The 27,304-nt window shown below is 42.6% G+C and overlaps 1 protein-coding gene across 7 annotated transcripts; it reads left to right on the forward strand.

The window, feature by feature from the left end:
• Positions 1-7,233: 7,233 nt before the first annotated feature.
• Positions 7,234-27,276, forward strand: LOC134623108 (uncharacterized). 7 transcript variants are annotated; one of them, XM_063468315.1, is made up of 13 exons: positions 7,234-7,487; positions 9,145-9,358; positions 10,042-10,127; positions 10,212-10,316; positions 12,502-12,585; positions 16,994-17,096; positions 18,669-19,019; positions 20,163-20,495; positions 20,581-20,673; positions 21,684-22,010; positions 23,874-24,038; positions 26,355-26,675; positions 27,171-27,276. In XM_063468315.1, the coding sequence occupies exons 7-13, from the start codon at positions 18,719-18,721 to the stop codon at positions 27,260-27,262; spliced, it is 1,632 nt and encodes a 543-aa protein (XP_063324385.1). In that variant the 5' UTR covers positions 7,234-7,487; positions 9,145-9,358; positions 10,042-10,127; positions 10,212-10,316; positions 12,502-12,585; positions 16,994-17,096; positions 18,669-18,718; the 3' UTR covers positions 27,263-27,276. The 7 variants fall into 7 exon arrangements, with proteins under 7 accessions (XP_063324385.1, XP_063324386.1, XP_063324390.1 ...); XM_063468316.1 differs by having other exon boundaries at positions 10,212-10,292; XM_063468317.1 differs by lacking the exon at positions 7,234-7,487 and adding an exon at positions 8,106-8,362.
• The last annotated feature ends 28 nt before the right edge of the window (positions 27,277-27,304 follow it).

Consider the following 27,304-nt stretch of genomic DNA (forward strand, 5'->3'; position numbering starts at 1 on the left):
TTCCAAGCAACAGCATGAAGGTGGGGGTACCAGTGGCCCGCACTGGGGAGTGGTCACTGCAGCTGCTGCATTGCTGTCCAGAGAGTTGAAAGTGGCAGTGGTGACCCTTCCTGCAACAGCAGGGGCCAACTTTTCAGATGTCCTCCAGGTAATACTGGGCTTGAACCAGAGGACCACCGCTGCCACTTGCTGAGAGATAGAACCGTGCCAAAGGAATGACCATTTATCTATGCCATGTCACCAGCCAGTAGTGTTTTTTGATACGGCATCACGGGCATCGGCAAAAAAAAAAAAAAATTGCTTGTACTCATGCTGCCCAGATGTCATGCCAGCGTATACTGGGGATGGCATAGGCACCGATCGGCTTTCTATCGCCCATTTGCTGGGAGTAAGGGCGCCCTCCGTTTGCGAGGTGCGCCTGCGCAGAGAGGAGAGGGCGGGGTGGCGGGGGATTCTCTGGCTGGCTGGAGCAGCGTCTAATAACCAACTGGCAAAATAAAACAAAATAAAAACAAATCAACAAACACGAAAACAGCAGACATCATGATACAGACTTATAATTTGCACCGATGTTTTTTCGAAATTCTATACGCGAAAAGTGAGCTCGAGAGCCCTCGGTGCGTCTGCTCGCTGCTGAAGTCAAAGTAAACTTTACTGTCATCTCCGCTACATACAGTCCAGTATATAGAGAGACGAGACGACGAGGCTCCAGTTACAGCAGTGCAAGTAAACAAACAATAAATATAAGAAGAGTAAGAAAATAAATATACACTTTAGGACCAGGGGTAATAACAATTTAAAATTTATATTTATTTGATGATTTAAAGTCTCACATAACCCGTCGAAAGGGGAGGGGGGCGGCTGCTTCCAAATAGACCACATTTCATTCATAATGTTGTAAATCCAAGCCCATTATGTATTCATGATTTGAATCCTGGGTTGTGTGAAATCCCAGAAATACACCTTAGACAAAGTGAATCTGTGAACTAAGGTGTAGGTCTATTAGGTCATGTTGTGGTGATCCTCGAGTTGGGGGATGGGTGTTCATACTGGAGTGCAAAATTAAAACCAATGGAAGATGGACAAGAAAAGTTCACGGTCGCCACCCTCCCTCGGTCTGAAAGGGACCCCTGGTGAGCCTACAGGAGGAACACATATCATATGTTTTGCAAATGTAAAGTGTCCAAAACTGTAAAACAAAAAACAAACACACAAAAAAACGTTTGAGCTGGCTGAATGAGTGACAGATTGCCAAATTGCAAAACTCTTAGCTGTGTCTCTATCAGGTAATGTTCATATGTTGATTCATGGTTTTCTTCAGTTTTTGATCTACTGCAGAATATCTTTAAGGTTATCTGCAAAAAAAAAAACCAACAACAACAACCTAGGCCAGGAAAATCTCCTTCATGTTTTTCTGTTTTATCCTCAGTTACTTTGACACAAAGGCATCTGCAGTGATGCTCACACCTCACAAGTGTCTGCTTAGTTTGTATTTGTGCCAGCACAAGGTGGGAATAAAGTCATCATCATGAATCATGAGCAGAGTGGCTCATAAGAGGCTTCTACAGCTGTGACGAAGGTTCCAGAAGGGTGACCCGCAGATGATCTCTGCAACACCAAGGGAAGTCAGGTGACCAAAAAGGAGATCACAGGCAAGCGATCCAGGGACGCTCAAATGGCCACTATTTATACTAGCCCCCCCCCCCCAATGCGCCAGTCCGAAAGTGGGTTGAACCGAGACATAACACTAATCCTGCCAGAATCTACCCCTCCTTTTTGCATTGTCGCCCCGACGATGGATTACAAGGACACCCAGGTTAATCCCAAGGCCTAAAAAAATGCAGAGACAGCATGTACCCTGAGCTCAGAAATAGAGTTTGCAGCCCCTTGTGCCACCTCCCCAGTTGGTCTTGGGAGATGATGGATGTTTGAATGCTGGCCAGCCGTGGACTGGGTGGTTCTTCGCACAACCAGATTTCTTGTGTCAGAGCTCGTAGTGGGAACAGGAAGAGAGCTAGATGGAACTGGTGCCGCACTCGGAGTAGCTGTACAAGTGGCTGGAACGGCGGAAGGCCGGTCTTCTGGTGAGAGCAACAACTCAGAGCTACTTGGAATCACTGCCACTGGGCTATAAGATGGTGAAACATTTACTTGAGGAGCTCCTACGCTCAGGAATAGCAGGTCACTGTCACTTGATGAGTCATGTTCTGGTTCTGGGGATGATATTTCTGGGCCATGTGGGCTACTGCTCGGAGCAGGCCCTTCTGATGGTGTAGCTGCTATTACCACAGCCTTCAACAAGGTACGATGAACATGCTTCACGCTGCTAGGATCATCTGCAGGTGCAATGGTATATACTGCCACACCTCCTTTAGGTGCCTTCAGGATCCTATATACCGCTGGTTTCCATCGATCTTGGATTTTGCATCTCCCTCTTCCACTCAGATTGTGCAGGAACACCAACTGCCCTTCGTTCAATGGTGCCTCTCTAACATTTTTATCATGGTGCCTCTTTTTGCGGTCGTCACCAGTTGCAGTCGTTCCTTGGCTACTTCATGTACAACCTGTAGCCAGTCTTTATGCTCCTGAATCCACTCGTGCACATCTCCACCGATGAGGTCCTGTACTCTGCCCAACAGAAAGTCCACTGGCAACCTGGGTTCTTGCCCAAACATCAATAAGAATGGAGTTTCCCCAGTAGCCTGATGGGGAGTGGTGTTATAGCAGTAGAGTAACTGGGGCAAACATACATTCCAGTCTCTTTTCCTGGATACTGGCAGGGTCCGCAACAAATTGTGCAAAGTCCTATTAAAATGTTCGCACTGACCATTTCCAGCCGGATGATAAGGAGTAGTATGGGACTTCTCAATACCATAAAACTTGCAGAGCTGCTGGATCAAGGAGCTTTCAAAGTTACGACCCTGATCAGAATGAATACACGCAGGTACACCAAACTTTGAGAACCACTCAGTTACAAGAACCTGGGCCACTGTAGCAGCACATTGGTCACGAGTGGGGACAGCCAATGTATACTTGCTAAAAACATCAGTCATCACCAAGACGTTCTCCAGCCCATTCCGGGAAGGTTCAAGCAGGGTGTAATCAATGGCCAAGGTTTCATTTGGTCGAGAGGCCAACAAATGTCCCATGAAACCTTGAGCTGCTGGTTGGGGGTCTTTTGCAACTTGGCAACATTCACATCTCTGACACCAGTGAGCTACCTCAGCAGACATACCTGGCCAGTAGCACCATGAGTGGAGAAGCGCTAGGGTCCTTTCCACACCTTGATGGCCGTGCTCCTGATGAACATGAGTCAGCACCTGCTCAATTAGAGCACTAGGCAGCAAAAGCTGAAGTACCACCTCGACATCGTCAGGGCAATGAACCTGACGATACAGCACTCCATCCCTTTCAATCAGACGATTCCATTGTCGTAGCAGCACCAGAACAGGTGGGGCAAGCTGCTGCCGCTCCTTGAAGCTAGGTCGCTGCTTCCGTCTCCAGAACACCAGGATCTCTTTTATCACTGGATCGACCTGTTGGAGGGCATGAAGATCAGGAGTAGTGAGATGGGGCAAAACTGTAATGGCAGCTTGGGATACCTCAGCTGGTCCCAGCTGCAAGGCTTGTTGAAGAAGTTCAGGCAAGGCTGTACCAGGAACCATGGCTTTAATTTCCTGAGGATCAGGTGGATGCTGGCGAGATAAAGCGTCTGCATTCTTATTACTCCTTCCTGACCTGTACTTTAATTCGAAGTCAAATGAAGCGAGCTGAGCTGCCCAGCGCTGTTCAGTAGCCCCAAGTTTAGCAGAAGACAAATGACTGAGAGGATTGTTGTCAGTGTAAACAATACACTTGTGGCCCAACAAGTACTCTCTAAACTTCTCAGTCATGGCCCACTTAAGTGCCAAAAACTCCAGCTTCATTGAGCTACAATTTAGCATATTGCGCTCAGTAGGCCTCAAACCCCGACTGGCATAGGCTATTGGCCTCACCTTACCTCCCTGCTCCTGGGAGAGCACTGCCCCAAGGCCGCCATGACTGGCATCCACTTCTAACATAAAAGGCAAAGAGAAATCTGCATAAGCAAGCACTGGTGCTGTTGTCAGTTTAGTCTTTAATGCCTCAAAACTTTGAGCACACTCTGCAGTCCAGTTCTCCGCTACACCATGCTCTGACCTCTTCTTTGATTTTCTGCCTCCCCACTCTGCCACCAGTCTATGCAGGGGTGCCGCCAACTTGGCAAAACCCTCTACAAAACGGCGATAATAGCTGGCAAACCCAAGGAAGGAGCGCAGTTCTGAAACAGTCTTAGGAGGCTGCCAGTTAGCCACCACTTCAACCTTGCTAGGGTCCGTGGAGACACCCTGATCGGAGATGACGTGGCCCAAGTAGCGAACCTCCCGCTGGAAAAAGGCACATTTGGCAAGCTTTGCTTTCAAACCCTCCTGCTGAAGCTGGCCTAGCACCACATCCAGCCGCTCAAGATGTTGCTGTACTGTTGATGAGAAGATTACAATGTCATCAAGATAGAGAAGCAGAGACTGGCACTGTTGATCACCGAAAAGGCGTTGCATTAGTCTCTGGAAGGTGCTAGGGGCATTACAGAGCCCAAATGGCATTCGGTTCCACTCAAATAGGCCAAAAGGAGTACAGAAGGCAGTCTTGGGCCTATCCTCTTCCGTAACTGGGACCTGATTGTAGCACAAAAACTAGTCTCTCTGCTACAGAGACACTAGCAGTTGGGGGGTTAACAGATGATGCAGTTGAAGTAGAAGGTGTAGCACTTGTACCTGACCCAACAGCCCTCTCCTGACGCAGCCTCTCATTGTCTGCTTTTAGCTGCGCAATCAAGTCCCTGAGTTCCTGTAACGCTTCCTCCATCTCTGTAACACAGCTGTGGAATCCCACACCAAATTAGCTGCTGCTATGCTTTTATCCTGTACAAAATAAATTTAAAAAACGGTTTACATTACACCAGATAATAAAACAAAACATAACAAAAAAAAGGAACACACGTCTCTGTTTGTAAAGAGTATATCCTGTCGACAAATGCCAAGTTTGTGGCAGCACGAGGTGGGAATAAAGTAATCACTCTAAACAGTTTAAAAGACAACGCCACCCCGGGAATTTCACCCAGAGAATACTGGAAGTAACACTAATCACCAAGAAGGCACTTAGGTTCGCTATACTCAGTACAGAGACGAGGTTCAATGATAAAACAGTTTGACAATTTATTAATAATTATTTAAAACAACATATAAAAGCACAATCATAAATATCAATGTACAAATATGCTTAAAAAAAGGTATTCAGAGGTGAGGCTTACCAGTGGAGGGGCAGGGATGCCACACACAAACTCAAAAAAAAGAAGGGAAAACACACCAAGACACAAGTGCAGCACACTCTCACACTAATAAACTAAAAGAAGACCAGTGTGTAACACTCAAAAGTTCCCACCACCAAGGCGCCCCAGTCTCCTCCACATCAGCCCTCCGCATCTGAATAAAAGAAAATTATAATATATTGCAACAAAACTAATACGCAGCGCTGGGGGAAAACCCAACTGCAGGACCACACAGGTGATCTGCAGCTAGAAAAAGGGCCTCCCACCAGTGGCGTAACAAAAATCCAAACTACAAATCAAAACAACAGAAAAACAACATACAATCTAAATAAAACCTTAAAATCTGGAGCAGACAGAATCGCCGTATTGCTCCAACTTGCCGTCTGCCCGACTATAAGTTAATCATCCAGTCAATCAATGCGCACGATTACAGGTCACCAGAGAACTTCAATCTATACACCTAAAAACCACAAACCAGGCGAGAAATTTGGGTGTAGTGATGGATGCAGACCTAAACTTAGAAAAACACATTAAGACAATAACAAAATCAGCTTACTATCACCTCAAGAATATTTCAAGGATAAAAGATCTGATGTCTCAACAGGACCTGGAAAAACTAGTCCATGCATTCATCTTTAGCAGGTTTGATTACTGTAACAGCATCTTTACAGGTCTACCTAAAAAATCAGTCAGACAACTACAGCTCATTCAGAACTCTGCTGCTCGAGTCCTCACTAAGACCAAAAAAGTGGACCACATCAGTCCAGCTCTGAGGTCTTTACACTGGCTGCCTGTCCATCAGAGGATAGACTTTAAAGTTCTGATGCTGGTCTATAAAGCTCTGAATGGTTTAGGACCAAAATACATCAGTGACCTCCTGACCCAGTATGAACCTTCCAGATCCCTCAGGTCATCTGGATCCGGTTTTTTATCAGTTCCCAGAGTCAGAACCAGACACGGAGAAGCTGCATTCAGCTTTTATGCTCCTTATATCTGGAACAAACTCCCAGAAAGCCTCAGATCAGCTGAAACACTCAGTTTATTTAAATCCAGGTTGAAGACTCACCTATTCTCAGCTGCATTTGAATAAAACACCAAATCCACAGTTTTACTTTCAAGCTTAAATTTCAAAACTTACATTTTAACTACTGATTTTATCTACTGTTTTTTTAATCAATTTTAAATCATGCTTTTTATTTTTGTTTTTTAATGTGTCTGTAAAGCACTTTGAATCAGCTTGTTGTTAAATTGTGCTATATAAACAAATTTGCCTTGCCTTGCCAGCAGACTCCCGTAGCCGGTGTTGTGCCAAAAAGTGATTGTCTGCCAAAAACTGATTTCCGGTATTTGCCAAAAACTGACTGCTTGTATTTAAACTGCTATAAATAACTTGTTGGTGTATAATATGTGAAACATATGTCAAATGTATCCCTCATTAATGATATCACGTCATCTTGAGCAACAAACAACATTTCTGTAACAAGGTAGAAGCCACAATCAGTTTTTGGCAGTGAGTTTTATGTATCCTTTATTTATGCAGTTAAAAAAATACTGTTGACTTTTAAAATGTCTCTTTTAAGAGTTATCTTGCCAAGAGGACAGCTGAAATTGCAACAAATGCAAAAATAGTTCTGTAAATATATTTTAAGTGGACAAAAGGGAGATGATTGCTTATAATGTAAGTACAATAACACAGTCACAAAGATACTTGAGAAACAGGTAATTTTAAAATTTTATATATATAACCCCTTTGTAATACATGTTCACCAAAGTCTATGTAGCAACATATGTAACGATATTACACATAAAAAACACACGGAAACATTGGAAATCACTTTTTGGCACAACACCGGCATGCATATGGCCGCTGTCCACGCCGACGTCCACTTTAAAAGGCTGGCAGCAGCAGGAAAAGAAACCTCGCAACAGGAACAGACTGTAAAAGCAAAGCAGCAGCACCTCAGTTAGCGTAGCGTTGTGTAAAACTAAGGCCCACACTTCCGAGTAAACAGCGTCATGAATCATGAGCAGAGTGGCTCATAGGAGGCTTCTACAGCTACGACGAAGGCTCCAGAAGGGTGACCCGCAGATGATCTCTGCAACACCAAGGGAAGCCAGGTGACCAAAAAGGAGATCACAGGTAGCGATCCAGGGACGCTCAAATGGCCACTATTTATACTAGCGCCCCCCTAATGGGCCAGGCCGAAAGTGGGTTGAACCGAGACATAACACTAATCCTGCCACATATACATAGATAGTTTACTCTGAGTTTTTAATTGCAGACAAACAGTCAAATAATTTGGAACGAAATATCTTTCATTTACAAGGTTTACAGGGTACTTTTAACAGTGCATATCCGAGATAAATGATCATATTTATAATATTTCTGATTGAGTCAAAATTGAATTGAATCCAATCATGACCTTGTGAATGAGAACAGAATCAGTTGTAGAAATCAGTGACAATAACCAGCCCTGCTCACACACTTCTAGATCTGAAAGTCTACTTTTACGTTTTATTTAAAAAAAGATAAAGTCCTGCCTGCTGCTCATAATAAAAGCACAGTAACGGTGACGTTATTACTGACTTTGCCCTGTTTGTCATATAAACCGTTTGAGTGAGCTGCAGGTCTGGACACCCCTCAGCTCAGTCAGAGCAGCAGAGCTAATGTCTGAACCACAGCACTAATCAACATTCAGGCTCACACAGACTTCTTTAGTCAGAGATTTCATTCATGTGCACGGACTAGCTGCCTTCCCTGACCGCTAGCTAGTTAGCTAACTAGCTAAGGACGTTATTATCTTAAAAACACATTTAACTTAGCGAAACAGTGCGGAGAGGTCTCGGGTCCTTCTGTCGGTTATTTTCAGTTCATTGAACAACACCTCAGGCTGTCAGTGTGTAACAGTCGGTGTGGTTTTGGAAAGGTTCGTTATAACTAAAATATCAGTGTTACAGGATACTGTTTTCTTCACGCCTGACTCAGCGGAGGATTTAAAAACGTCCTTACGATCGGTGAGAATCAGCCCATGAAAATCTGATGAATGTTACAGGTTTATAGAGAAGGAAAGCACATCTAGTGTTTTTTCCTTTATTTTTCCTTTAAATGTATATGTTTGAATGAATTAAACATAAAAATCTAGCGCCATGCCAACTTCTAGCTTTGCTTGACAGTGTGTTAACAACGCGATGACACGAACAAGCAGAAAACATAAAGAACTCTGACGGCTGAGAGCACAAAACGAAGCCGATCGAGCCCCAAACCATCTGCAACCCTGTGCGGTTATTACAGTAAACACAGCAGTCTTTCCTCTCTATGTGTGGCTTTATAAACGGAGTTATTGTGAGTAACACGAATGTTAACAGAGGGAGAATTTTACTGAAGCACACCGATCAGCACTGTCACAGCTTTCTGTCTCATTATTTTTATTTCCAAAACGTGGTGATCACAGTGATCGACAGTCTGATATAACAGGTAGATTTCTTTGGTATTGTATTGCGTCACTGTTTCACATAATAGTATTATCAAAATGTGGCGATGGCCAGTTTGTGGAAGGCTCTACTATCTGAGGAGGAGGTTGTTGTCCCATCCGCTAACGTGGAGGAGGGATTATGGGCTGTCCTGCAGCCAGACACCAGTGGGTGATTCAGCGAGTAGGGATGCCGAAATGTTTTCTTTACCTTTTTTTTTAATAATAAATATATCTTCCCTTATTTAAAAATAGAATCTAGTGGTTAAAGCTTTATTTCCTTTTGAGATTAATAAAAAAATTAAATTACATTGTTTTTTTCAACAGAGCCATTTGTAATGTAACTACTCAGCACCGCAATGCAGGGGCTCAGCCGGGCTCCGCTTGCTGATCACACTTTAATGTGGCAGCTGTGGAGATGGCGGCGACAAGAGGAGCCGGATTAACGGGAATCATGGCGGAGAGGAACCAGGACCAGCAGACCATAAACCTAGAGACCAGCGACGGAGGGCAGCCCTCCGAAGCTCCCGACGAGCTCCAGGTCAGTGTCCCGGATTTATTTTACCCTTCAACCGACAATTTATCATCCGGTTTATTCTGGTTTTAGTAAAGACGGTTGGGCTTTTGGCGCCTCTGAAAAACAAACTAATAAGAAGGGGCAACCAGTCCACGAGAGTACCCACGAGAGTACCCACGAGAGTACCATGCTCCAGAAGCTGTCGTCTGTCCTGCAGACAGCCGGGTTTGAGAGCTGCAGTCAGGCTTCTCTGAGGTTCAGGCTCATGTTAATGAACCATTGTTACTAACAGCCAGACACTGTAAACTTGTGAAGGTGTGCAGTGCTACAGTTTAAATATAATAACCATCCAAACTATTGTTACCTGAAGTTCATATATGGCCATGAGTATTATATCTACATGTACACTTTGTGTTTCTGTTTGTTTCTATAGTCTTCGTTCATCTGACGGTTAAGGTGCACTTCTTCTGTTGTAGTACCTTCGTTTTCTGTGTTTTTAAATGCCGAAGTTTAATCATTTACAGAAAGAATTAAAGCCACACATTAATTATAACATGTTAATAACCAGAAATATCTTTAGACACCACGATCACCAATAAAAACATGTTGTGCTTGACTTTTACAGTACCAATAAAACAATAATAACCCACATGCATATTATAATAGTTAGTATATAAAATGACTAAACTGTTCACCCTATCTGTAAGGGAGAGGCCAGCTAGCCTTCAAAGGATTTGCACCAGAGAGAAACTGTACAGCTGCGATGACTGTGGATCAATATCTACTCAATCAGGTAACCTGAAGAAACACATCAAAATTCATACTGGAGAGAATCTGTTCACATACAGAAAATATGGGAATGCTTTCACTCTTTCAGGCTCCTTGAGTCGCCATCAGCAAATCCATATGGAAGAAAGGTCATCCATCCAGGGAGACAGGCAATACATCTGAAACCAGTGTGAGAAAGCCTTTACTCAGAAAGGTACTCTGGTGTGTCACATGTTAGTTCAGGCTGGAGGCAGACCACACTGGGAGAAAGAATGCAAAGCACTTTCAGGAAAAGGTTGAACTTGGTGCACTGTGGAAACCTTCATGACAGGGAATAAACTGACAGATTATGCTGCGGCTGACTGAGACACTCAAGTCCAGACTTTAGTGTAGACCCTTTAGAGTTAAAAATGTATCGTGCAAGTAGTCTATACATGTTAGCAAGGCTGCTGAGAAGTAACCATTGACATCTGTGGATTGAAACTGAGCAGATGAAATCAATCAGACGTGTGAAAAATATGTTTTGTTCTAAACTTCTGAGATGATATATTGAATTGACATCTCCAAAAGTTGATTCTGTTCATCTGGACGTAGCGTTTTGTGGGAGAAACGTTTCGTCACTCATCCAGGTGACTTCTTCAGTCTCAGCTGACTGCAGGTTTCCCCAAACCTTATAAACAGTATATTTGCATAATGACTGAAACCAGCCCACTGAAGGAACAATGGGCTGTGAGGTCCAGTTCCTTAATCATAATTATGCAAATTCTCATGACCATTGATCAACAATCACTGACCAAAACCCACTGATCAAAGAACACTGATCAATGGCCATGAGTACCATTCACAGAGAGTTGGGGAATGGCAACAATCACAGCGTTGTAAGATGGTGACAGATGTACCCTTAGGCCCCCTCCTCGATTCAGAGATGGTCTTTCCCTTTTCACGTAAATGGCCTCCTTGACTCCGCTCTCAAACCAGCGTTCCCTCCCTGTCCAGGATGTGTACATCCTCATCATTGAAAGAGTGTCCACTGGCCTGTAGGTGTAAATAGACTGCAGAGTCCTGGCCTGATGAGGTAGCTCTTCTGTGTTGTGCCATCTTCTTCGCCAGAGGTTGTTTGGTTTCCCCGATGTATAAATCCTGGCAATCCTCCTGGCACTTAACAGCGTACACTATGTTACTCTGTTTATGTCGGGGGACCCGATCCTTGGGGTGGACCAGTTTTTGGCGCAGCGTGTTTTGGGATTTAAAAGCCACAGAGACCCGGTGTTTAGAAAAAATGCGTCTCAACTGTTCCGATACTCCTGACACATATGGGATCACTACAGGTTTCGCTTGGGCAGCGGTTGTCCTTCTCTCCTGGATCAGCTGGAGCTTTCTTTAGGTGTCTTTCCAGCTTTGACAAAAGTCCAGCTGGGATAACCACATTTACTCAGGGCCTTCTTGATGTGCTGTTCTTCTGCCTCCCTGGCCGCTGTGTCAGTGGGGATGGTGTTCGCTCTGTGTTGTAGCGTCCTGATGACACCCAGTTTGTGCTCCAGTGGATGATGAGAGTCAAACCTTAGATACTGATCCGTATGTGCAGGTTTACGGTACACGTCAGCTTTTAGATGTCCCCCATAACTGATGGAAATCTCACAGTCTAAGAAGGCTAACCTGCCACTTTTCATATCCTCCCTGGTGAATTTGATGTGTCGGTCCACCGAGTTAATGTGATCCATGAAATGTAAAACGTCCTGAGATTTGATTTTCACCCAGGTGTCATCCACATATCTGAACCAATGGCTTGGTGGTGTTCCAGGGTAAGGCAAGGCAAGGCAAGGCAAGTTTATTTATATAGCACAATTCAACAACAAGGTGATTCAAAGTGCTTTACAGAGACATTAAAAGCAAAAACAAATAAAAATAAAAAAATAGCAAAGCCCTCTTTTCCACTTCTTCCATGTACAAATTGGCCACGATGGGTGAAACTGGGGAGCCCATGGCACACCCATGTTTCTGCCTGTAGAACTGACCCTTGTATGTGAAGTAGGTGGAATGAAGACACAGTTCCAAAAGCAAACACACTTGGTCGATGCTGAGAATTGAGAATGCATCAAGATATTGAATTGACAGTTTTCTGTGACTCCGATGAGCAAATCAGTTGTTTAACATTCAGTGCTTTTGTGTTTTCTTGAAGGGAGATGTAGGAAGTTACTGTTACAGTTTGACTTTGCATCTGAACTCTTTAGTTCTTGTTGATCTTGCCGTAAAGTGTTTCACGATTTTAAAGTGCAAAATACAGTTCTGTATTTTAAAGAAACCTCTGAGACGAGTTATCAATTTGATGTTGATCTTTGACTCCGGTGATCAAATTAATTGTTTGATTTTTTTGTATTTTTGTTTCCTGCTCACAAAAGTTGTTAATAAATATGGACATTACTGTTCATCTGGGCAAATGGAATCAATCTGAGAGCAGGGAGAAGGGACAGAAGCAAAAAAAGGTAAAGTATTACAGCTATTAAGTTGTTCCTTATGCTGTCTTGTTCATTTAAAAAGAAATGATTTAACTACGCCCTCTGTCTGCAGGGGGCGAGGTGGGATGTAAAACTACTGATGGAATACAGTGTACCATACCTTCATGAGTATTATTTAAACTGTACTGTACTCCAAAACTTATACAGAGTGCAAGGCGCCCTGAAAGTAAAATGGCTACCACAGCATTCTGCAGTGTCGTGCAGGACCCACTGGTTTGTGTCTAGTTGGTCCTTCTGCAGAAAGATAATGACCTAAACGTTCAAGCTATGATAGATCTAACTTAAACAAAAAAAAGAAGAGGAGCTTAAAAACATGGAGTTGCCATCATAGAGTGGGCCCATCAAGTTGTTTTGGGGATGAACTGGACAGAAGATTGAAAAGCAACCTACAAGCGCTACACATTTATGGAAACTTTTACAGCAGAATTGGGAAGAAGCTTTTGAAAGAATATCCCCAAAGTTGATTCTGTTCATCTGTACGTAGTGTTTTCAGTGGGAGAAACATTTTGTCACTTACCAAGTGACTTCTTCAGTCTCAGCTGTCTGCTGGTTTGACCAATCTTATAAACATTACATTTGCACAATAACTGAAGCTAGCTGAATGAACAATGAAATGTTTCTGCACTGAAAATGCTATTTCCAGATGAAAAAAATCAACCTTTTGGTATTTACCTACCTGGATGATTGAGCATGCATCAAGACCTTTCGAAGAATATTTTGTTCCACTGTAGAAAGAAGGACACTGTTCAGCTGTCATATCTGCCAAAGGTGACTAGTCTAGAATAAATTTTGATTACAAATGGATTCTCTGATTTTGTTTTTTAACCTTAGTTGTTTATTAGTTCTATGCTTTCATTTCAAAATACAAAGAGACATTAAACTGCTTGAAATTCAGTAAGACTCTGGAAGAATTGGGACAGTCTAAAGCTTTTGACCAGAGTGTGTATATATAGAGAAAATATATATACTTCTGAGTCATATGTAAACATCTGTTTTCAAAAGAAAGAAGCTGCTGATAAAAACCACAGTTTTCAAAAATTAGTAATCAATAAACTGTATTAACAATAACTGGGGGCGGGGGCGGGTGGGGGGCTGCGTGGGCTCCATTCCAAACTAATTTATGGTGGTTTATTATTCTATTGTGAGAGTTAATTTCAGCTACAATATGGCGGTAATAGAAAAAGAACTTCTAAATTTTAAAATTTCAAGATGATAATGAAATTTCAGCAGCAGTGTCAGTCCAGCAGACTGCCGTTTTCTCCGACTGACACCAGTCCAGCAGACTGCAGGCTGCAGTCCAGCAGAGTACAGGGTACAGTTCAGCAGGCTACAGTCCAGTAGCTTATAAGCCCTGCTGTAAACAAACACATTTTTAAGATATTCTCATTTTTGAAAATAGAAGACATATTTTGAGAAATATGAAAGGAAGATGAGCCGATGAGGTGGTGTAACACCTGATTTTTCTCTAAATTTAACGCCTGATGCACTGGGTGCATTTTTAGGTAAATAGTTTGATATAACTTTGCTGTTTGCAGTTTTTAACATAAATATTTTAAAAAGATTAGTTTTATATTTGCATTTCAAGTTATAAAAATGATTTTTTTTAAACAGGTATGTGGTTTTTACAGTAAAAAAATACACTTTTTCTACTCAGATTGTATATTTTTTAGATTGTTTGTGTTAATGCGGCATGTCAATGAACAAATAACTGTAAATTTAGACATTTGATGTTGTACTGAAAAGAAAGATACCAAACAAGGCAAGGCAAATAGTTTTTAAAGGTGAAATATAAAGGTAAAATCAAAAGTTGTCTGAAACAGCCAACTATAGGGTTATAGAGCAATGGACAAGCAACACAGCGAACATAAGAGAGCGACTTAAAATTTCCATCTTCCATTCTAGTTTCAAACCCCAAACCAATGAATTATGATCCATTTGGCTTTCCATACACAGCTGATGTGTCAGACCTGCAGAGATGGGTAGTAACAAAGTACAAATACTTTGTTCCTGTACTTAAAAAGGTAGACGCTGAAGTACCATGAACACAACGTATTACATTTTGAAAATGTAGGAATTAAAAGGTACAGAAATTTGTTTGAAGTTGTAGGGAGAAAAAGTAAAAATGAGAAAAATTCTGTTTAAGTGGCAGGTAATTTCAAATTTCAAACTAATATCAGCATGCACACAAACTGTTTGTGTGCAGTTTGTCACATTCTGCAAGCTGAAGGTAAACCTGATATATTTCCAGAATGAGAGCGAACGTTACTCAGAGATGGAAAAAGCAGAGGTGATATTTTAGGTAAGGACTGCTTAGTTGGAACTGAAAACATTTACATTTAAAGCTTGCATGTAATGTCTTCTTTTCTTAAAATCTGATTTTGTGTGTGTATATGATGTGAAGTTATATTTTGTTCATATTGTGAATGGTCCTGCATAACAATCGGAGGTGTACTATACTTTGTCTTATTTAAAGGTTGCATAAAAATAGCAGTTCAGGGCAGAATTAGGCTAGCTTGCCTCTCTGTGGTGAATACACAGTAAAGAACACAGTGTTGGACTGGTGCACAGCGACTGAGGTGTTCATCGTCAGAGTTGGGTTACATCAAGCGTTCCAGAGATTTAAACTGATGCTGAAGGATGTTACACACTGTGTTATTTTACTAATCAGAACTTGCCATGTAGCCTATATACACACCAAATGTGTTACATTTTTTTAAACGATGCCAGTGAGACAGTTTGAACTCTTGTTAGCAGTTGGGAGCAGATCTGAGGAAGCAGAGGAATAGTTTTAGAGAGCCGATTGAATCAGAGCAGCGTCTGACTGTGTGTCTGAATAGGGAAGGTAAAACCAGGAAAGACATAAAATCTCTGCAAAATCAAACATGCGGATCATAAACGTACTGAATCAGTCAGGGCCAGGTTTATGATGATGGCCTCTGGTGCTGTTGACCAACAGGTGTTAATGGAAACTGAACAAAGGAAGAGACGAGGAAAGCTGTTCAGAGGCAGCAAGACAGAAGGAAGGACAGGACTGTGGAGGTGAGAGTAGAGACTTTAAACACAAGGACTAAGGCTGGTAAAGGAAGTGCACTCGCTGCAAAGTTAGAAAGACAAGATTTGAGACGGTGTGGACATGTGCACGGGAGGGACAGTGGATACAATGGACAAACGATGTTGGAGATTGATCTTACAGGCAGGCAGAAAAGAGAGACCACAGGGAAAACTAACCATGCCATTAATCTGGCTTCAGGACTCTGAACTTGAGCTGCATTAAATTCTCCTCTCATTTAGTCCCATTCATTTCATTGGTGTGTAAAATCCTGTATTTCCATCCTAAAGTTTAGTCCTTTGTTTGGTTCAGAAGCATCGTTTTCCTCTCAGGTCTAAAGTTGAACCATCTGAACTTCTGAATTCAGTTCCAGAGTTTGTTCTTTTTCAATCAAGAAGAGAAAGTGAGTGAAAGTAAGAGCAAGGGTTAAACGGTCGAAGAGATAAAAAAGGTAGACAGGAGTAATGGGACGTTAAAAGCCAGGCTTTCACACGACTGAGCTTCCTTTCAGTTCTCTTGAAAGGAGAAGAAAATCCCAGGCCTCATGTCACCAAGTACTCACTCAGGGCGAGAGCTCCATTCACTCCTATCAGCAGAGAGAGAGAGAGAGAGGCAACACTGCTGTAAACTGATTTCAGTATCTCAATAAAAACCTGCTCTCTGCTTTCAGGAAGGAAATAAAACAAGAGTTCTATAATAAAACAGTGACGTCATCCTCTCTGTAACCTGACACTCACACACTGCACCGCCAGAAAGAAAATAATCTGTAAAAATAAAAGTTTAAAAAACACATCCATTAAATACAGGTGATCTACTTCTTAACTGTTTTTCATGCAAATTAGTTTTTTCTTTCCCATTTTTATTCCCACTGAAGCTTCTGCTGAGAATTTATCATAAACAACAGAAGTAATGAAGGTTCACAGACTCAGTAAAACATCATGCCAGTGTTACAGGGATAAAACAGCACAGCAGTGTGATTTTTAATTCATTAAAAACAACCTAATGCTATGTCAGCCTCTAGCTTTGCTTGACAGTGTGTTAAACAAACCTGATAACATGAACTCCCAGAAAACCTAAAGTGACCCAAACACATGGTTATTACAGGAAACACTGCAGTCATTACTCTCTGTGTTTTGGCTTTATAAACTGGCTTATTGTGAGCAACACAAATCATACTGTGTCACTGTTTCACAGAATATTATCATCAAGATGTGGTGATAGCCAAACTGTCCAGCAGGTGTCAGTGTGGAGACGGTTTCAGGTTGTTTCGAAGGCACGATACACTTCTACCAGCACTACTTCACAGCTCTCGCTCTCTGTCTGCAGGGAAACAACACCAGGGCTGCTGCACAGAGGAGATGACAAATGAGTAAACTTTGAGATAACAACAGGAAAGAGACTTACAGATGGGAGCTGGTTCACTAGCACGGTAAGAGGAGGAGGAGGGTGAAGGTCCTGGATCCTGGATCCAGCAGGCCTGAGTAAAGAAAACAAACACAAAAACACTACATATTCATACTGAGAGAAATGGCAGTGACACAGCAGGCCTGGAGGACCATGACACACACGTACAGGCGAAGGATTGTCTGCTGTTTCTTTGAATGTCACCTTGCGGAGAGGAAGAATACCTCACCTTTGCCCTAGAGGTCTTTGCTTTTGTGAGGACCCAAAGAACTGAACTGATGGGAGATGCACAAGGAAAGGGGCTCAGGTCCACTTTTGTCAGCAGTGTCAGCCTCACTCTGACAGCTGAACCTCAAATCACTGTCTCTGTTCTCAGCTGGTCAAGTTCATTCCAGATTCTCTTCTGTGATTGGCTGAGCTTCAGGCCTTCTCTCAGTGCATGTTTCAGTGTCAGGACTGAAGGTGGAGCTTTGTGTGTGTCAGGGTGAGGCCGCAGCAGCCGCCTCCAACCGGAGCGCTCAGGTGTGAAACCATGAGGAAACTGAACGTCCTCCTCCTTTCCTCAGAAGTTATCCGTGCGCGTCTGGACTTGTTTCACTGATCTGGTTTAACAAGGTGTGAAGCTGAACTCTGTGACAGTGTGAGCAGTGTGAGAGTGTCAGTAGATGATCAGCAGAGGAAAGTGAAGCTGCTGTGAGCTGATGTCCTGAAGGGCTTTTAAAGAGTCTCTGAGTTTGACAGGAACATGAAGATGTTTGTGGTGTTTGTGATCCTCCTGCACGGTAAGTACACCTTCCTCTCTCTGCTCTCATCATCATCTCTCTCTCTTTAATGTGTTGAAGTGCAGCAGGAGGAGATTTCCATCAAACACTGGATTCTGATTCAGATCAAACTAACAATCCAAAGCAGCAACTTTCAAATCAACTGGATTCTTCTTGGTGGCTTTCAGATGAGCTCATGTTTACAATCAGCTGCTGTGTGTGTGTGTGTTTGCTTCCTGTGTTTGTTGTACTGTCCTATGAATAAATCAGATTCCTGGAAACGTGCAAACTGTTAGTTTGTTTTGCTTAAGTTTGTATTTGTACTACGACTGCTGTGTGTTGTTGTGTAGCTCTGTGCCTCCCATCGTCTGTGGACATTAATATTCTCATGAGTGGATCAGAAAGTCTAGTAAACTGTGATTATTATTTTTTTACAATAGTTTGAATACAATTACAGTATCAGGTGTTTATTTTGTGTAGGTTTGTACTTGTACTGCAATGCTACAACAGTGTATTTCAAGCATTTATAAACAACTTAACGTGTTCATCACTTTAGCATTTCCAGCGTTTTAATCTTAGATCTGTAGTTTATAATAATATCTCTTAGTTTTGATGTTATGTGAGTCTTAGAGTACTGCACAGATGTGTGATGAGGTCACACTTTAAGAGTTTGTTCTATAATTTCTTTGACCACCAGAGTCTCTGATTAAATCTGGTTTTTCATGGAGAGACTAACTTTAAAAGTTGTCTCTTTCATGCCTGCAGATAAATGTCAGTACGGTGCAAAACTGAAAGCAAGCAGTTAATTTGTGTTTCTGTTTGTGTGTTCATCACAGTTTCCCAGCATGCCCTGGCTCTGGTGGTGGAGGTGAATGAGGGGAAGAATATGTCCTGCTGCCCTGTCAGTACTCCGGGTATCATACCTGAGACAAATCCCACTGTGACGTGGACTCGCAACGATCTTGATCTGAAATCTGTTCACCTACGAGGAGAAGGAGGAGATGATCTTACAGGACAAAACCAGCGTTACAGCAGACGCACATCAGTGAGGTCTGACGCTCTGGACACTGGAGACTTCAGCCTCACTCTGAGAAAACCAACAAAGACTGACAGCAGCAACTACAGCTGCTCCATCAGCGATGGAAGAGAGGAACAGAGAGTCATAGACATCCAGCTGAAGGTCAAAGGTTAGCAGAAAAACTCCGACAAATGTTGTAATTACTGGTCATAAGTCAGTTCTGTAGACAAATGTCAGAGGTTAACTGAAGAAAGGTATTTCCTAAATTATTATGTATGACAGCGGCAACTACACCTGCACCCTCAGTTATAGAAGCCATGGAGTAGAACGTAGAATGACAGACAAGAGCTGGAGGTCAAAGGTCAGCAACTAACCCTGATTGATTCGTTTAAAAAAAGTGCCTACTCACATAAACAATTCCAGTTATTGTTCTGCACTGTAACTCTGGGCCCACTGAGGCCCAATAAAAATGCAGTAAAGGTTTTACCGTGTTCTGGGAATCCATCCTACCTGACAAACCATCCTACCTGTTGTTTCTACGTATGCGCACAACACGAAATTAAAGGGCGAACCGTCCTACCTTTATGAATGTGACCTATAAACATACTTCAACAGATAAAATTCAGTGGCAAATCATCCTACCTTTGTTAATAAGAGCAAGAAACATACTTTAACGGGTAAAATGAAGTAGCAAACCGTTCTGGCTTTATGAATATGAGCTACAAGCATACTCTGATGGGCAATGTTAAGTGCCAAACCGTCATAACTACTTACATTTGTGCTGGAATTACTCTGTGACATCAGGATGTGCATAAACTGCTTACAGTTGGACGTTTTGTCAAAGTAGAATGTCAGAACACCGGCATTGAACAAAACATTCATTCTCCTATACTGGCACCTTGTCTGAGACAATAATCGTAGATAAGTTAGCCGCATGTTGCTGGCTCTTTAGCACAGTTTGAAAACCCTGATATGTTTTTCTCACCCGTTAGTTCATCAGGAGGGTGCAAGGTTTGTTTCATCTGAGTGCTCGATTTAGCATGCAAAAAAAAATTAAAAATTTCAAATGAGTGATTTTGTATTATTTTTTGCAGTGAATGAACATGTAAAAGTATCTGTGCACCACTCCACGAGGCTCAGCACACTATCAACTTATAATGGCCACACAAAGGATATTTATATACTTTATTAATTCTACTGGAAGGATAGAGTCAGAGGAGAGGAATGTAAATACTACATAACAGTGTAGTTCACTGTTGTGGTAATGGCTGCTGGTTCCATATGTGATCATTTTTGTTCCTTGTCCTCTCAGACCAGCAGGTGATTGTGAAGGTGGTAGAAGGATCGGAGTCTGCCATCTTGCCCTGCAAAACGACAGCTGACCTTTCACAGGATGCCACAGTTGAGTGGACTCGCTCTGATGTAGACTTCATGTTGGTCCACGTGTACTCAAAGACACGTAACACCATCAGGGAACAGGATGGCTTTTACAGAGTCCGAACGATGATGAATGAAGACCCGCTGAGAACTGGAGATCTCAGTCTGACCCTGAAACACCCCACAGATGGAGACAGTGGAGGATACATCTGCACCATCTACAGGGACAAAGACATCCTGAGACAGAAAGTAGTGCTCCAGGTCAAAGGTCAGTGTAGTAAATGCAGGTCAGAGGTCACTGCTACAAGTAAGAGCGTAAGAGTTCAATTTCTTATTTTATTGTTTCTCCACAGAACGATCTTGGGCCAAAGCTCTCCTGGTTCTCCTGGTTCTTCTTGTGGTTTCTGGAGGACTTTTATTTTATTTCCGGCACTTTTTCATGTCAGGTGAGTGTCTCCTACTACACTACCCATAATGCCGATGGTTAGCAGGTGTCCTCTGGCTCCTTGACTGTGGCTCACACAAACTTGTTCCAGAAGCTGAAAGAGTTGAGAGTTACAAACAGCTGATACAGAGAGCTGAAGAGAAACTTCCAGGTTTGTTCCAGAAGTCAGAAAACCTCCTTCAGACTCAGTCATTGATCAGTGAAACAGCTCCACAACATGACTTTACTAAACAGTGTGTGTGCTTCACTGCATTGATCTGACACAGAGGCTGCATGTGGACAAGCTGTTCTTCTTCTGTGGTGGTAAACAGCAGGCTGACATGGAAACATGTGCTGACAGTAAATGTTGCAGCAGCTTCAGTAAATGTTCCTCCTTGAGTTGTGCTCAGTCATGTGGTGGAGAGCTTCAGATGTTCAGAGCAGACACATGAGATCTTCATGGTCTCTGTGCTGATGTGTGTGAGACATGGGCGACTGTGGAGGCTCAGTCTGTCTGTTCTTCTGCTCTTCATCCAACATGTCTGCAGCACTTTACAGGACGCTGCAGACTAGTTACCAAAGAACGAGTCAGGAACACATCAGGAACAAACTGAGACACAATCTGACTGAGACTAGAAGACAAGGAGGGACAGGGAGGTCATGTGACCATCACAGTTCACTCACTCACTCACTCACTCACTCAATCAATCAATCAATCAATCCTTTTATTTGTCACATGCAATGTTTACACCTGCAGTCAATGATGGTGGTTTTCCTTTAGTGCGAACAACTGCATGTCAATTTCACAGCCGATCTAACAGTCCGTCACTGATCTCTCAATCTCCCGTTTAAGAGCCGTGAGCTTCTCAAAGATGTTATCAATTTTGCGCTCAAAGAGCAAAGTCTGAGTCCTCACGACAGCCTCGAGTTTCTCCAAGTTCTCATCCGTGCTGCGTTCAAAGAGCCCATTTTGGGAAGTCACGACTCGTCCCATCTGCTGTTCATATCATCATGTTGTGCTTTGTTGTCCAGTTTACCAGGTGATGGTGGATTCAGGGGCAGAGTCTGTCCAGCTGCCTTGCAAAACGACAGCTCACTTGCCTCAAGATGCTAAAGTTGAGTGGATGGACAAATACGACAGTAAAGTCCACGTGTATGAGAACGGCTCGGACCAGCCTGAAGAACAGCATCAGGATTACAGAGACCGAACGAAGATGAATGAAGACCTGCTGATAACCGGAGACCTCAGTCTGACCCTGAAACACCCCACAGACAGAGACACTGACACCTACACCTGCACCGTCTACAACAGGGAGGGAAACATGCTGATGAAGAAACAAGTGGAGCTGAAAGTCAGAGGTCAGTGCTGCAGATACAGGTCAAAGTTAAGTCTTAATATGTTTCCAGTCAGTTCAGTAGCTGTAGGTAAAAGTGGTTTTCCACTGATTATTAGAAACATTTGGGGTTTTAAAAAGCAGTTGGAGAATTTATTCTTCTGTAGAGAGGAGTTTTTGAGGAGGGCTGACAGACTGATCAGAAAGAAACAATTCTGTTCTGTGTAGTCTGCGTCTTTGCATGTTTGAGTTTCTTGTTTTCTGTCACTCTGTATTGTGAATTATGTTCTCATAGTTGGTCTTTTGTTACTCCCTCGAGTCTAGTTTCTTGTGTTCCAAGCTTAGTATTTCCCTCTGTGTATTTTGGTTCTTAGACATCTGCCTTATGGTTTATGTCTCTGTGTTTCTTAGTTGCTGTCTCCACTGTGCCAAGTTCGCGTCTGTGTCATACTTCCTGTTTTACTTTGAAGGTCCGTGTCTTATGTGAATGTGTCCTGCTTTGCTCCCTTGTCTCGTCAGTCCTGATTTCTCCCAGCTGTGCCCTCCTTCTGTGTCTCATTCCCCTCGTTAACCCTGTGTTTCTCTGAGTCAGTGTCTCCCAGTGTCTCCCTGTAAGTTTAGTGTGTTATTCCCCAGTTTAGTTTATTCTGTATGCTCGTTTTTCCTGTTACCAGCCAATGAAGCTGTGGTTTAAGTTCATCCCTCGAGTCTGGGAGTCCTGCATTTTGAGTCCTCATCTCCAGCCTGCCACACAGCGTTCCATGACATTATCTAATCCTGCTTCCTGGGACAGGGACCTGTTAACAGGTTGAAGCTGGTTAACCCAGCCTTTCAGTCTGATTTCCACTGAATAGGGAAGATTTATCTTTATTTCAGCTGTTTGCTTGATAAAGCTCCTTCTGGGTGCTTAAGGATCAGAGGGTAAAATGAGAAGTTCTGTGTGACTAAACAAACACCTGCTGAACTTTGACCTCCAGGACAAAACCAGATAGTGGTCCCCCTCTGAGATTTGCATAATTAGCGCTTAGACAGTGAGCTGTGATCTGAGCTGCTCTGTGAACACAAATTGGGCTTTGGACTTTTGATGAACCTCCAACAATCAGTGGAACTACAGACGGATGATTCAGACAGGAAGTTTCACACAAAGAAAAATTAGTAGAAAGAGAAAGCTGAATGTCTGTAACGGTGATCTGCATAGATCAGAGAAACATCCAATATTGAATCAGCGAGCATGCATGACTTTGAAATGATCAACTTTATTGATCCAACAGAACAGCTCAGAGATGAGCTGAGTGAAACCTGAGGATTTAATGGTGTTGCTATAGAAACGTTGAGATAGAAAAAAAAAAAGTACTGCTTCAGGTCAAAGGTTAGTACATGACTATGCCAGAACTCAATTTGTGACCATATATAACACATTTGTTATTTTCTTAAATGTTAAAAGTTTATGGATCATTTCAGTTAAATTAAAACTATTTCCTTCTGAGAAGCTACAGTTTGAGTTGCCTCGTACACTTCTCAGCCAAAAACTAAACAACGTTCTGCTACTTTATTGGACGACCAACAAAGAGCAACACTGACACTGTGTTTCTGTCCATCATCAAGCCACATTTATTCACACTGTCAACTGTCTAATTAAGCTAATCACATGTTTAGACCAATTAGTGACTCTGAGGTGCCTGTAGATGTACCTGCTGAGTTTGAAGTGTATGAATTGAGACAAAATTACATAAGTACACTTATATTTTTTACCTTATTTTGTGCATAAATGGTTATGTGTGACACTGTATTAATGTATAAAATTGTCAGCAGATTTTCAAGATTTGTCTTTTTAAAGTATAATTTGGAAAGAAGAAGAATTAACACCACCTAACCCCCACCCACCCAGACAGCGATGAGATAGATTCACCAGGGGTAACAGGGAACAACCACCCTGAAGACCTCAGTCTGACCCTGAAACACCCCACAGATGGAGACAACTCCACCTACACCTGCACCGTCTGCAGCAGGGAGGGAAACATCCTCAAGAAACAAGTGGAGCTGAAATTCAGAGGTCAGTGCTGCAGACCTCGGTCTTTGTTTTCTGTTTCCAGGCAGCTAATAAGAAGCTGATTGAAGGTAAAAGTGGCTTCCAATTCAAAAGTGCCTCTTTGAGTTTAGAGTCAGAGTGAATCTTATGGAGTCAGTGCAGCATTTCTTTGCTGAACATGCCAGGCGAGTGTTTCCTTTAGGTGGAGAACACAGGACACACCGACAGCAGTAGCTCAAAGCTTTGAGGACACACAGAAACATGGTAACGAGTGGAAACACTGGTGGTTTTAAACAGCAGCTGGGGAATTTCTTCTTCTGCAGAAACTAATTAGTGGGGAAGAAAGACCATGATTTAGGTCCTTGTAGTGTGAAACCTAACACGCTGTTTTAAGGTAGTTAATGTGGAGATCTTCACATTAGACCCAAATCAGTGTGGAGTATTATAGAGGTAACAGGATTCCTTGTGCATACTTGTGCACGAGTGTTCATGTGCGAATATACCCCCAACACTCCAGGAGGACTGTCGTGATTTATACATCGGGGAAACCAAACAACCTCTGGCACAACACAGAAGAGCCACCTCGTGAGGCCAGGACTCTGCAGTCTATTTACACCTACAGGCCAGTGGACACTCTTTCAAGGATGAGGATGTACACATCCATTGATCATTGATCAGTGGTTGTTGATCAGTCGTTATACAGTGGTATATTAATGATCAAGGAACTGACCTCACAGTCATTCAGTGGGCTCGTTTCAGTGCAAATGTTTACAAGATTGGGCAAACCTGCAGTTAGCTGAGACTGAAGACGTCAGTTGGATGAGTGACTAAATGTTTCTCCCACTGAAAACGCTGCATCCAGATGAACAGAATCAACCTTTTGGGGCATGTTCTTGGAGGTTTTCATTTATTTGACCAGATTTTTTAGAAATGAGAGCTGCTCCATTCAAAGTGGAATGAATGCCGTCTCTCCTAACAAGACCAGGCTTCCTCCAGAAAGTTTGTCAATTATCTATAAAGCCCACATTTTGGGACACCCCTCAGACAGTCAGCAAGCTAAACATATCAACCCTGGTATGACTGGGGAGGGGACCAGAGACATGTGGAGTAGCAGTTTGGCTGCTGGTGCAATGCTCAGGAATCAAGGCCAGGGGAAGAGATTGGAAACACTGGAAATGGTGGACTTGAGCTGAATTACTTAATTTTATTTATTCTAGAAACTACTCTGCAGGATTAGAGTAAAGTCTTTTCATGTTGTATGCAAACAAAACTAAGCTGGATTGATAGGTAGGCTGTGGCTTGTGTTTTTTGGGGGGTAATCAATTTAAAATCATCACTAGGCTGTTGAGCAATGAGTGACATCATTAAACAGTGTTACGTCATGTCAGGAGGAGAATGATCCCTTACAATCCTTCTAGTGCAGTAAAATCAAAAAGCATTATCTATTCTTCATGATTGAAATGAATCGACTATGTCATGGTATATCGCAGACTGAGATCAGAATGATCTCTACTAGACAAGCATAAGTATATTACCTAAGTATCATGATAAAATTAAAATAAAATTAAGGTCACCCAAACAGTAAAATGGCAACACTAATTTTCAAATTGCAATGCTCCATTTAGTTTACTATCAGCCAGATTTGAAGTCACAATTTTAAGATATAGTGCTTTAAAACAGTTTCAGGGCAGTACATTTGTGTCATTGTGACCACACAGTTTAAGAATAATGGCGAATGACACAAGGTAAAATCTTCCCTTCTGTCTTCTCTCTCTGTCTTCTTCATGGTCCTTCATGGTTTATTTGTAAAAAATGTTTGGAATCATGTATGATTTCCGTTCCACTTCTCACATGTACACCACTTTGTATTGGTCTTTCACGTGGAATTCCAATAAAATTGATTCATGTTTGTGGCTGTAATGTGACAAAATGTGGAAAGGTTCAAGGGGGCCGAATACTTTTTCAAGCCACTGTATATACAATACAATCCTTTACAGTCAGCAGGGCAAAAATAACAGTATTACTCAAATATCCTTTTCCTCAGAAACAGTTTGTATCAGTAGAGTTCATATATTCTCCCACAGTGTTTCAAGGGGACATTTCTCACTCAGTCTCTTTAACTTTGTCTGGAACACAAATGTTCCCCAAAGAGACCACAGACAAACTAACAAATCCTCTTCACACATTTGTTCAGCGTCTCCAACAGCTCAAAAAGTTCCTTTAACTTTCTGTCCTGTTACCTCCTGCTCTGATCTGCTTCTGTCCTTCAGCTTTCTCAACAACTCTGAAAACTTGCTGCTGCTGTCTGTACAGCTCATCTTTTGTTTGTTGTCCTCTCAGTCTGTCAGGTGGAGGTAGAGGAGGGGGTGGAGTCTGTCAAGTTGCCCTTCAAAACGACAGAAAACCTGCCTGAAGATGCTGTAGTGGTATGGAGGGACAGTGATGACAGGAAGGTCCATGTGTATAAGAACGGCTCTGACCAGCCTGAAGAACAGCACCACGATTACAGAGACCGAACGAAGATGAATGAAGACCTGCTAAGAACTGGAGACCTCAGTCTGACTCTGAAACAGCCCACAGAGAGAGACAGTGGAGTGTATAAGTGTATGGTCAACAGCAGCAGTATCATCCAATACAAAATAATCCCGCTGAAAGTCAAAGGTATCTGTCTGTCTCTGTCTTCATGTTCATATTTAAGGATTCAAGATGCAAGATTCTTTATTTGTCATGTGCACAGTTCTATGTCCTGATGTAACACACAGATGGCCTAAGGATAGAAGCTACTGTTGAGTTTCTCTGTTTTTGTGCAGACGATGCAGAACCTTCTGCCTGATTGCAGAAATTGGAACAGTTTTTTGCTGGGATGTGACAGGTCCTTCAATCAGAGCTGCTTTAGTCCAGCATCTACTGGTGTAGATGTCCTGTAGGGAGGCAGTCCTGCAGCAGCGTTCTGCTGTACAGATCACTCTCTGAAGAGCTTTTTGGTCCTTAACATACCTGTTCCCATACCAGGATGTGATGTTCTGTGTCAGGATGCTCTCCACAGCACCTGCATAGAAAGGCCAGAGGATCACTGGAGAGGCCCCAAACTTCCTCAGTTGTCAGAGATGATATTTGTGTTTGTTGCTGTCTGACTGTCTTGTGTCTCCTCTGCAGGGAGAGTTCAGGTCCAGGATCAAACAGGGGACATCAGGAACAGAAGCAGCTCCATTGATCCGACTCCTCTGATGGCTGATCAATCAGTTTGATCTGTGTGTTCTTTGATTATTGATCAGTGATGTCAGAGTGGA

Source organism: Pelmatolapia mariae, unplaced genomic scaffold (assembly GCF_036321145.2).
Source record: "Pelmatolapia mariae isolate MD_Pm_ZW unplaced genomic scaffold, Pm_UMD_F_2 NODE_ptg000401l+_length_40162_cov_1, whole genome shotgun sequence".
Taxonomy (NCBI): domain Eukaryota; kingdom Metazoa; phylum Chordata; class Actinopteri; order Cichliformes; family Cichlidae; genus Pelmatolapia; species Pelmatolapia mariae.